The sequence below is a fragment of the Eurytemora carolleeae genome, unplaced genomic scaffold (genome assembly GCF_000591075.1).
Source record: "Eurytemora carolleeae unplaced genomic scaffold, Eaff_2.0 scaffold59, whole genome shotgun sequence".
In the NCBI taxonomy this organism is placed as follows: Eukaryota; Metazoa; Arthropoda; class Copepoda; order Calanoida; family Temoridae; genus Eurytemora; species Eurytemora carolleeae.
In genome coordinates, this window is record NW_019396064.1 from 427,905 (window position 1) to 439,775 (window position 11,871).

Sequence of the window (11,871 nt, forward strand, 5' to 3'; positions counted from 1 at the left end):
CATGTACAAAATTGATAGGAGGGGGGGGGGGGTCCAAAAATCGTATACTAGGAAATTACCGCATAATGATAGATAAGCGGAAAAAACGAAGTTATAAAAAAAAGAAAACAAGCAGAAAGTATAACCATGACGAATTTAAGAAAAAAAGAAAAAAGGTTATAATAAGAATGACTTTAGAAAAAGAGAACTTAAGGAACAAGACATAATAAGGAAGACTGTAAACTGTATAAAGAGAAAATTAGTTAAAATCATTAATAATCGTCTTGGTATAAGAGTACTATTAACTCACATAGTACAATAAGGGCATAAGGTTAAGGATCAACTAAAAATAAAAGTAAAGAATTAAAGAAATAAAGAATAACCAATTAATTATAAATAAAGAGAACTGCTAAACCGTAGGATTAACTGCTAAACTGTAGGATTAAGGGTGTGTGCCCGTTTTGGGAATTTTAGCACTTTCCCTAGAAACAATACCTAGATCCACAGGAATTGTTCAGCTATTAACATGATGGGGCAACATCAATAACATTTACATTTAAATAAGATGTTTTATAAACCTAGTATTGCACAACCTGGAGTACTAAGGCAGGATAACGCAGTTATTCTAGCCCATTATGGTCTGAAATATATAGACCATTAAATATATTTTTTAGTTATAGGCTCTTTAAATTATAGACTTAGACGTTATAAAAAAGCTTATTAAGCTTGAAGATCTAAAAAAATACATTTAACATAAAACTTTAGTTAAATTCTCAGATAAAATCTTATATATAATTTTGAATAAATGTTCGTGTATATATATAGTAGGAACAAGTGTAGAGTTAGATGAGAAGATCTTCATGTGCTTCTTTAGATCACGATTTCTGGATTCAACCTGAACATCAAGATTTAAGAAAAGATCCGTAGATCTTACAGGGCGATCAAATTAGAGAATTAATAACTAAAAGTAGATGAAAAAATAACGTAAGAATAAATTATAATAAATTGAACCAAACTGATTAATTTATTTTTGATAAATAAAGAAATCCATAAAACTGACTATAAGAATTAATAATTAGTAATAGACAACGTAAGTTTTAATTAGATTAAAATAAAATTAAACTGATTAATTAATCTCTACTAAATAAAGAAATCTATAAAAGTTATTAAATTGAGAATTAATAACTAATAATAGACAACGGAAGTATTAATAAAATAAAGGAAATAAACTTATTAGTCACTTTTGAATAATTAAAGAATACAAGAAAAATGCGGAAACAGGTACAAAATATGAGGAAACAGACCTAAAATTTGAGGAAACCAATCATCAAATGAGATTTTTAAAGTTTTTGAAAAAAGCGGAAACGGATCAAAAATATGAGGAAACGGACCTAAAATTTTTGAGGAAACCAATGAACAAAATGTGATTTTTAAAGTTTTTGATAAAAGCGGAAACGGATCAAAAATATGAGGAAACGGATCTAAAATTTGAGGAAACCGATCAAAAATATGAGGAAACTTATCAATTTAAAAGTTTTTGAAAAAATAGGAAACGGATCAAAAATATTGGGAATCCCCTCTTAAAATATTGGGAAATCCCTCGGAAATATTTGAATAAAATAAAGGGGAAACGGATATTCAATTCTGGGAAATCGATCAAAAAAATAGGAATTACTCCTCAAAATTTGAATTTAGAGGGATTTCCGAAAAATTTGAAGATATCGCGGAAACGCCTCAAAAAAAAACGATTTTTGAGGGGTTTCTGCGTATTTTTGATCCGTTTCCGTGTTGAGTCGTTTCCGTATTGAGGCGTTTCCATGTCACCACTTCTGGGCTTAGCGTTGCGGCTAGGATCTAGGCTAGGGTCGAAGTACCGCGTGCAGTTATAAGACAGGCTAGGGACGTCGAGCGCTGCGGCTAGGACAGGCTAGGGGGCCAATTGACGCGCTTACATTTCCAATTATATTCATGTGTTACACATGAGATACATTAGTACAAAATTGAAAGGATGGGGGTGGGGGCCAGTGCAATGACCTTAGCGCTGTGACCACACTTAAAACTTGTTAACCTACATCAATATTTGTAATTTATTTTCCTTTCAGAAGTTGTCATTGCTAAAAGAGTAAAAAATCATCAAAATGATTATTTTAGGAAATGCCCGAAAAGCCCTTGCTAGGTAATCTTTGATTTCTCATATATCAAAACATATTTATTTAAATCATATTTTAAGTTGTGTGAAGATATCTCAAACTATTATTTTTTATCCTTTTTTTTACCAAATTGCTTTACAATTGTTAAGGGTAGCACTGTTTTGTGTTATAAGTTTAGTTTTGTGTTCGCTTCGAAGGCTAAAAAAAGTTGTATATCGTGTCAATTACTCTGAATACATGACTTTTCGTCGTTAATCAATTTTTTCTTTTTTTCAAGTTTAAAAAAAATCCCGACTTGAATATTTAGCATAAAATCATTCATTAATTTTATTTAGATCCTTGAGTACTGGGAGAGTTTTAAGACAGAATGCCCAATTGGCGGGCTTTTATGAGGTATTCAGAAACTTCCATAAACACCTTTATGTTTAATTTTCATTCAGAGCGACCCATATCATATTAGATTATATATGTACATAATTCTCAAAAAACCTAGTATTTTCTGCATGCAAATCTTTACATTAGCAATATAAAAGTTTTTTAATGATTCTCCCTAAAATCGAAATTTAAAGCTATATAACACGATCCAATATGGTGTGGAACACCGGGTAGATAAAAGCATAATCTCTAATTTTTATGTTTGCTTTTCATTTATTTTTATGTACCGAACACTTTTAAACAGTCTCTTTAACGAACACTTTTAAACAGTCCCTTTAACGAACACTTTAAAACAGTTCCTTCAACGAATACTTAAATTCATGAGCTTGACTAAATAACTAAACATTCCATTTATTTATTTCCAATTTTTTTTATTTTTTATGACTTATTGAATCATTGTTATTTCTAGGATTCGAGTTATATTCTTATTCTAATTTCTAAGAATTTTTAAAAGGTTTTATATCAACAAACTTTTGAAAAGGAATGATTTGAAGATTATTTCTGATCAAACAAAATTGTTAACTGAAGTCACAGGATCAAGCATATAGATCTCCATCTACGGATTAATTTAATTCTACTTTGATATCCCCTCCCTGGGTGATCGTGTCCTGCAAACTCAGAGAGATAATTAAAATGAAAGGATCAAGCACTAATCTCTTGAATTTAAAAGTTGTCGCAGTGGATATTGAGATTGTGTCACAAATTAGTGCCATATCTCACAAAAGTTTAAACTTAAGGAAGAGCAGCTAAGTATGCAGAAAACTGTGAAGAAGATTATTGAAGAAGATATTAATCCTTTTGTTGATCAATGGGAGGCAGAGGGACAATATCCCGCCAAACAGGTAGATTCAGGACTCTAGAAACTAGATTATAGTAATTATAATTCTAGATCTAGATTTCAGGTTCTATCTACTCCTTAGATTCTAGTTTTCTAGAAAATATGTAGATTATAGTAATAATAATTCTAGATCTAGATTTAAATTTCTATCTACTTCATAGACCTCAGGGAAGGTCTATGGATGCTCAAAATTACAAAAATTTGTCGCCAAAAGTTTTTTTTTTGGTAAAAATTTGAAAATTCGCGAAAAAAATATTATTAAATCCGCGAACTTTTTGTTATTGTTTTATATTGAACAAAGAGAAGATGCTCACAGATAGAGCCACGTATAAAAGTTGAAATAAAAGAAATGCGCGAAGCGCCCTGAAAGCATAGTTATTCTTTATTTTTTAAGTTCTTTTTTTCTTTGCATGCTTCCTTTTAATAGGTTTTTATATTCTTTTAAAGATAAAGTTCAAGTTCAAAAACGTTAGTTTTTAACAATTTATCTCAATGTATTTACTTCAATATGAAAATGAAAATAAGTTTAGTATAATCTGATTTGAGAATTGTCTTGTTCAAGGTTATGAAGAAATTAGGCTCTGTGGGTTTATTAGGTGTAAACAAACCAGTGGAATATGGAGGTAATAAAGAAACCAAATCAATCTTGAATTTTATTATCTTTAATATCTTCTAGATTTAATCTTATCTAATGCCATTTTTTTGTGTGCTGTGATTAGAATCTGGATCCGAATACATTGGATCCGTAATATTCTAGAGCTCCCTGTATCCGGATCCGAATACACTGGATCCGTAATATTCTAGAGCTCCCTGTATCTGGATCCAAATACATTGGATCTGTAATATTCTAGAGCTTCATGTATCCGGATTCGAATACACTGGATCCTTAATATTCTAGAGCTGCATGTATCTGGATCCGAATACACTGGATCCGTAATATTCTAGAGCTCCCTGTATCCAGAAAAAATATGCTGATCCCAGTGTCACAACTCACAATATTAATGAAGTCAACCCAGGGGAGGGGAATGATTTTTGATGAAATGAAAAAATAAAAAGTTAAGACATCAATAGCCGAGTTTTTTATAGCTTTTCTCAAAAATATTACTTTCCCCAGTTAGCAAAAAAAAAAAACTAAAATTTATTTTTCCGCTTCACGCAAACAGCTCCAACTTCTGGGGGGAAATGGGGGGAGGGGATGATTATTCAAGAAAATATAAACCCTGAGACAACGTAATCAAAAATATTTTGCTCTTAAAAACAGACATTTCTAGTGTCATCTATTATGATATAAGTAAAACCACATATTAAAACCAAGAGAAAAATAATAATGATGATAATAATAATATTTTCCCCAAGGTATGGGCTTAGACTTCAAATACAGTGTTGCCTTGAACGAAGAAATGGGGAATGTAAACTGTGGTGCTATACCTATGTCAGTAGCCGTTCAAACAGATATGGCCACACCAGCTTTAGCCAGGTATACTATTTCCTGTTCATCGAATTTCCTGAAAGGGACTGTCGCAGTGGTGACCCTTCAGATAAAATGGGGCATGTCTGAATCACAATTGTACCCTAGAAACCTGTTCAATCATGTGGAAAACGTGACAGAAACAATCTCAAGAACTGACGAAGGTCAACCCAGACCGAAATATATTTTCAATAAAAGTGGAACTAATATCTACTTTTTTTACTCTAAAGAGGTTTGGTCCATCACCATCACCGAATAAGAAGAAAAAGATATTTTTGTAGAGAAGGCAAAATTGAAAATAATCTATTTGTAAAAACATGGAAATTGCATTCATTCTTGATTTTACAAAGCTTTTAAGGGTAGAGTGGACAAAAAACTTTATAACTAGGGGTGTGTATTCTCACAAAATTAATTGTACTTTTTTCCGCATTTCTGGGATTACATTTTTTTTCTTGTTCCTTCTCTCTTTTGATTTATTTCCTTCCCTTAGGGGAGGGGAGGGGGGGGGGCAGGAGTAGCAAGAATATCATCTCTGTCTATAACTGGAAAGACACTTGATAAACGTCTTCACTCTAAAATAGTCCAAAAAATAAACAATAAATCCGGGATTGGACAAAATTGGGTTGTGAGAAGTTCAAAATTTGATAATTGTTCTCAGATTTGGTATTGATATCAGTAAACAATTCCCGTTTTGTTCAAAGCATAACATGTTTTATATTTTATCTCCGTAAACCATGCACATTTGAACCCCCCTCATTTAATGGCTTGTTAAAGATCCTTGAATGAAAACTCCCACAATATTATCATTATTATAAATTTAGGCAGTAGATGTCAACACTTTTCAATATATCATTCAATTTTAATGATTTAGAAAAATACGCATTAGTATTTATTTCAAAGTTTTTAAAATTTTCATCAGATTTGGATCTGACGCCCTAAAGAGAGAGTTTCTAGCTCCATCTATTCAAGGAGATGTTGTTGCTTGTCTTGGGGTCAGTGAACCTGGTGCAGGTGCGTATATGCGTACTGGAGAACTGGGTCCTGTTTTGATATTTTAAACGCATTAACTGATTTTGTCAAAAGAATTTATATTATATCATAAAACTAGATTAATTAATAAAATATATATTTACTAGGCTTTTAGGGCGCTTTACGCCCATCTTCTATTTCAAAATTAATTGTGGCTTTATCTGTGAGCATAAAAAAATACCAAAAAAGTTTGCGGATTTCATAATATTTTTTCGCGCATTTTGAAAATTTTACAAAAATAAAAAACTTTTAAACACAAATTTTTAAAATTTTGATAATTCATAAACCTTCTCTGGGGTCATATGAGGTCCCACACAAAATTTGGGCCCGATCGGTTCAGCCGTTTTAATGTTTATTGGATACAAACAAACAGACAAGCTAAATTTATATATAGAAGATTTTTACTGTTTAAGAACTAATCGTTCTCCAAAATGGTCCATTACTTTTTACCTTATGTTTAACGTGTAGGGAATAAGAAATCTAGATGCTAAAACATCAATTGATTTTAACAGCCTAGCTGATCTGAACAAATTTGTACTCCATACAGAAGTTTTATTTAACAGTAATGATGTTTCAATTGGCGCTTTTCTCATTTATAGATTTAATTAACATCAGTGATAACCCAAAAATGATAGCAAAGAAAAAATGTAGTCGACCAATATAAGTTTAAAATTGTAGATGCTTGTTCCAGTAATCTTTTCTAAAAATAAATCATAGAAACAAGAAAAACGTAACATTTTTTTATTTCGGCCAGGAAGTGATGTTGCCTCGTCAACAACTAATGCTGTAAGACGAGGTGATGACCTGATCATTAACGGGCAGAAAATGTGGATTACAAATGCGTTCCAAGCAGATTGGATCTGTCTACTCGCCAATACATCAGAAGGACCAGGTATATAACACAATATAAGAAATTATGGATAAATCTGAAAGCCATTATAGCGGTGCATGTCCGTTTCACAATCACAACTGTACTCTTTGTCTGTCCAAAAATTAGGAAAATATCCTCGTTTTCTATCTAAAAATTGATAATTTCTAATTGTGGTTTCTCTGTAAAATTAACTTGCGGATCTTATGAAAATCGAAAAAAAGACGTAATTTATAGAATTCAACTCTTTTAAAGATGATAAAACGACGACATCTTCCTTATTGATTAAAGGTTTCTCCTAGGACCCTATATTTGTTAACCGATTTTCTCATTTATACAATTATCCAATTTAACAGCTGTTTGTAATTTTCCATTTATATAATTGATTGATTGATTGATTGATTGATAAACGTTTATTTCTATACACCTTATTACTGGTGTCTTAAATCTTCCATTTATTTAACCATGCAAAAATCTATCTGAAAGGGATTAAAATCGTAGTTTCACGTAAACACATAACTCTCTTTTCTCGATGAATATGCCCGCTTTGCATGGAGGGTCACTTGAAATTACGCTTAATTCTTTAACAGAAAATATATACAAGAAAAACGAACCAAAAAACCTGATGGTTTGAAAACGATTGTTTTTAGCATACTATATCTCTGAGTTAAAATTTGGCATAGTGTTTAGAAAGTTAATGTTAAGAATAAGCTATTTTTTTAATTTGCGAAATTTTTCAAATTTTTTCTTAAATCTACTAAAAGTTCAAAAGTTTTAGATTAGAATGCTAAAAATCGAACAAAGTTGTTGCACATTACTTTCCCGAATACTTAAGAAATAAAAAAAAATATTTTTATAATTCTGTTTATGAAACTCGTGCACAAAGTTGAGAAGATGGATATTTATTTAACTGTTGTTATATTATCAACATTATTACTTTTTTTCAGCACATCTTAACAAATCTCTGATATGTGTTCCCATGAACAGGGGTGTAACATTTTCCAAAATAATTCTTAAATTTTAGAAGTTACAAGTTTGCACGTTAAATAAAAAATATATTCAAAAAAGTTATTGGGTCTATGATTAAGAAACACATTTTCAAGAAAGACAGCCCGAGGGAGGGGAAATGATTTTCTAAGTGTTCTGAAGATACAAATGTAAAATTGGACAATAAAAGGAGAGTCTTCTTTCTTCGATACTCCTGTTTAATACTTTTAACCAAAAAAATTATTTATTTACCTAACATCTGGTGGAAAAAAAGATTTTCAAACNGACAGGGGGGGTTGCAAAAATAATACTTCTATTGAAATGATTACGAACTGCTTGTCAGTCCTGGAATCCACTTGAACAAACGAATTGACAAGATGGGAATGAGAAGTTCAGACACCGCCCTCATTTTCTTCGACGATGTCAGGGAGGGGGAAATATATCCAAAAAAAATTTTTTTTTTTATTTCAGAAATTTGTTTTGACCATTAAAGGTTTTCTTAAACCATCAAGGTCAAAAAATTAAAATTGGAACTTTTTAAAATAAATTTGACGCAAACAAATTTTAAATTAAAATTGAACTCTTTAAAATATATTTCCCGCTGAAAACAGAGTGCCAGCAGCTAATATTATTGGGGACGCAGGTATTGAATTTATAATCTATTTTTTATTTGAAAACTACGATTTTGTTTTCCAGAAGTCAACATTTATCTTTTGACGATATGTTCAGTGAAAATACTTTTGATAATGTTGTCTTCAGAAATGCAATTGAGGTTCATTGAATTTACTTTGATTCACATAGTTGTTGAGGTTTTCAAATGTGAACCAAGGTGATATTTGTTGATATGATATGGTGTTAGCTTGACTTTAGTTAAAAGAAGTGTAGGAGTATTGTAGAGATTTTTTTTATAAATAATTTGAGACCTTTAATACGTTTGTACGGTGTACACTGTACAGGTTATGGTGCTGCTGGCCTGCCCGGCGTGTTGGACAATCCTGGAGGATTTTAATGATTGAAATTTCACGCTTCTTGAATAATTATGCACCGTACAAACGTCTTGTAGGTCTTGAATGATTTATAAAACTTTTCTCTACAAAACTGCATTCTCGGCTCAACTACCATGTCTAGCCAGCCACTACCTTTAAGATTTATTGTTCTAGGCATGGGGTTCACCTACCAGATGCTTCAGTTTCAGGAGGAAAGATTGGCTTGTGCCGCGCTTGCACTCGCGCCCTTAGACAAGGTTCAAACCTTCATTTCAAAACCTTTTATTAACTTTTTAAACACAATTTTGATCATTTTTTTTTATTTATCAATACGTTTGAAAGCCATAGTGATCTTAATCAATGTCCTTTAAGTAAAAACAGAAATACAAACTTAAATAATAACATTAATGCTAACAATAAAATTGGATCATTTTTTGGATTCATTTTACCATTTTTTATGAATTTTCAAGATCACATTCACGTCAATTCGAATGAATTGTTTATACATAAATATGTGATTTTTCTTTAATTTTCTTTTTTACTTCAGTGCATAAAAGAGACTGCCGAATACTGCAGAACAAGAATGGTAAGAAAATCTTTAAATGCAGATGTTTTATTAAGATATATTTTGACTGGCTTGTCGAAACCAGGCGTCCATATAACTCAACTTCTGATCTCAAATAGGATCGGGGTTGAACGCAGGAGCATGAAAATACACTTTCTGTGTCATTGTGAACTTTGGCAAGTTTCTTGTGTTCGTGTACTACACCTCAGAAATGTGTACTGCATTCGGGGTGTTAAAAGATGTAAATATTAGTATATCAGTAATCGATATAAAAGATGAAAATGATATTCAGAAAAATAATTCTGCGATATGGATTTTTTCTACAACTTGACATCATACTTCCAATTATTTAAAATAACAATATCAATCAATAATATTTGGGATCGCAAATATGGACCCTTGATCGAATCTGGTCGGTCACAAAATAGGTATTGAACCCATTCTATGTACCAACTTTTTCAATTTAATAAACTACTCTACTCGCGTACATGTTTTCCGTTTGCAGTTGTACACACCATTCGTTTTGTAAACTTTCTTTAGCTGATCTCCCACCCCCCCATATCTCCTCAAAAGGTCTGAAAATCGTCAATCCTACCTTGAAAGATCCTTGAAATTTTTTTTTTTACCTTTTTTTAATTTGAGGAAACTGTAATTTTGAAACTAAAATTGTAAACACTGTTCTTATTCTAATCACAGCTCACATCATTTTAGGAAACAGTAGGTTTTTTTAGAAGTATTTTTGACTTCAAACTTAATTTATTTTTACTAAAAGTTTTCTTCTTCTTAGGCGTTTGGTTCCCCATTGTTGAACAACCAGACAATTCACTTTAAGCTTGCCGAACTCCAAACTGAAGTTGAGATGCTCAGAGCAACATTGTACAGGGCAACAGATCTTCATGTACAGGGAGGGTAAGTCAAGATATTTAAAGGGGGTAATGGTTAATGAATTAATGGTTAATTTATTGATCTTTTCTTGTATGAACCACTGAGGATGATTTTCTGATTTAATTCAATATTCTTGTTAGTGATGTGACCCAGCTTGCCTCTATGGTGAAGTTGAAGGCTGGGAGGCTGTGCAGGGAGGTCACGGACTCCTGTCTCCAGTTCTGGGGAGGAATGGGATTCACCAACGAAGTTCTTATCAGCAGGATGTACAGGTATAGTACACCAGTGCTTAGAATCCATTTCTCTTTAATACGGATCCGTCCTGTTTTCTAATCTAGACGAATGGCTAAAAGAAAGGTGGATTCTCATTTGAACTACTGCCGTTTGAACTATGGTACGTTTGAACTATTGTTCGTTTGAACTATTGTTCAAAATGAACAATAGTTCAAATGAACAATAGTTCAAATGAACAATAGTTCAAACAGCAGTAGTCCAAATGAGATAGCATCAAAAGAAGCCGTGAGCTAACATGTAAAAATCCTCAATGTAAAGAAAAATATGAAAATGAATAATTTTTAATATATCCTCAATAAAGTCTCATTCTTTTTGGGTAACTCTGTATTCTAGAACAGTAGTATCCCGTCCAAGGACTAAAGTTGAGCTTCTAGTATAGTACACTAAACTTTTTAAGTCAAAGTACAAAATTATATTAAATTAAGTTTTGATCTCTCACATGCTTTTTTTGTAAATTACAAGTATGCAAGTAAACTACTAGAAGCTCTTAATTAACAACTTCTTTCAATTTCCATCTCAGATGTTTATCCATGCTGTTTCATGCTTGTTAGAAATCAACATTTTTAATCGAAAGTCATCTTCGTTGTATTGATATATACAATGACAACTGTAATAAATTAATAAACTTGTATATATTCACTATTCAGGGACCTGAGGCTGATTTCTATTGGAGGAGGAGCCGACGAGGTTATGTTGGGGATAATTGCCAAGACTATGGGAATCCTTCCCAAACCTCAAAAGAAGCAAAAATAAAGGAAATATTTTTGTGGATTTTGACTAAAAGATAATCAATTTCTCTTTTCGATGCGGAGGGGGGGGGGGGGCTATCATCAAATTGATGTTAGGATAGCATATATAATTGCAAAATTCCTTTTATGTAAAAATGTATTTATACAAATAATAATTATAATGTTAAAGAGAATATAATTATGTTATGACTGATTCTAGAAAATATATTTATTTTTGAAATATTTACATTCTTTCTTCTATTTAAGAGCAAAAATTTCAAAATCTCAAACCCTGTGTTTGTGTATGGGCATATATTCTACAGGGGGGAAAATGAAGGATATTTGCAAACTTTTTCACTATATCTCTCTAAAGTCTCATCACACAAATTTAGGGATGAAACCCTAAAAAGAATCTGCTTTGTGCAAACATACTTATTAAAAAAAAAATTCAGTGCGGGAGGGCCGTTTTAACTTTTACAATGATGTTTTCTGGAATATATATGTTAAAAGTAAACTTTGTCCGAGGACTGATGACAATTTTGGACATCAAAGATAATTTTATAACATAATCAAATCTAATCGCTTCAGTAGATACGTAAAATGGGCAATATGTTACACCGTCTGCAACATCCGGGCCCTATTGAACTTCTGTCCTACTA

The 11,871-nt window shown here is 31.7% G+C and overlaps 1 protein-coding gene across 1 annotated transcript; it reads left to right on the forward strand.

Moving 5' to 3' along the window:
• Window positions 1–2,051: 2,051 nt before the first annotated feature.
• LOC111709622 (probable acyl-CoA dehydrogenase 6) lies at window positions 2,052–11,336 on the forward strand. The gene is made up of 15 exons (XM_023483368.1): window positions 2,052–2,155; window positions 2,465–2,522; window positions 3,302–3,406; window positions 3,965–4,025; window positions 4,759–4,879; window positions 5,790–5,881; window positions 6,654–6,791; window positions 7,715–7,754; window positions 8,098–8,181; window positions 8,366–8,397; window positions 8,915–8,997; window positions 9,288–9,326; window positions 10,093–10,214; window positions 10,331–10,462; window positions 11,132–11,336. Exons 1-15 carry the CDS (start codon window positions 2,118–2,120, stop codon window positions 11,235–11,237), a joined length of 1,251 nt encoding a protein of 416 aa, XP_023339136.1. The 5' UTR covers window positions 2,052–2,117; the 3' UTR covers window positions 11,238–11,336.
• The last annotated feature ends 535 nt before the right edge of the window (window positions 11,337–11,871 follow it).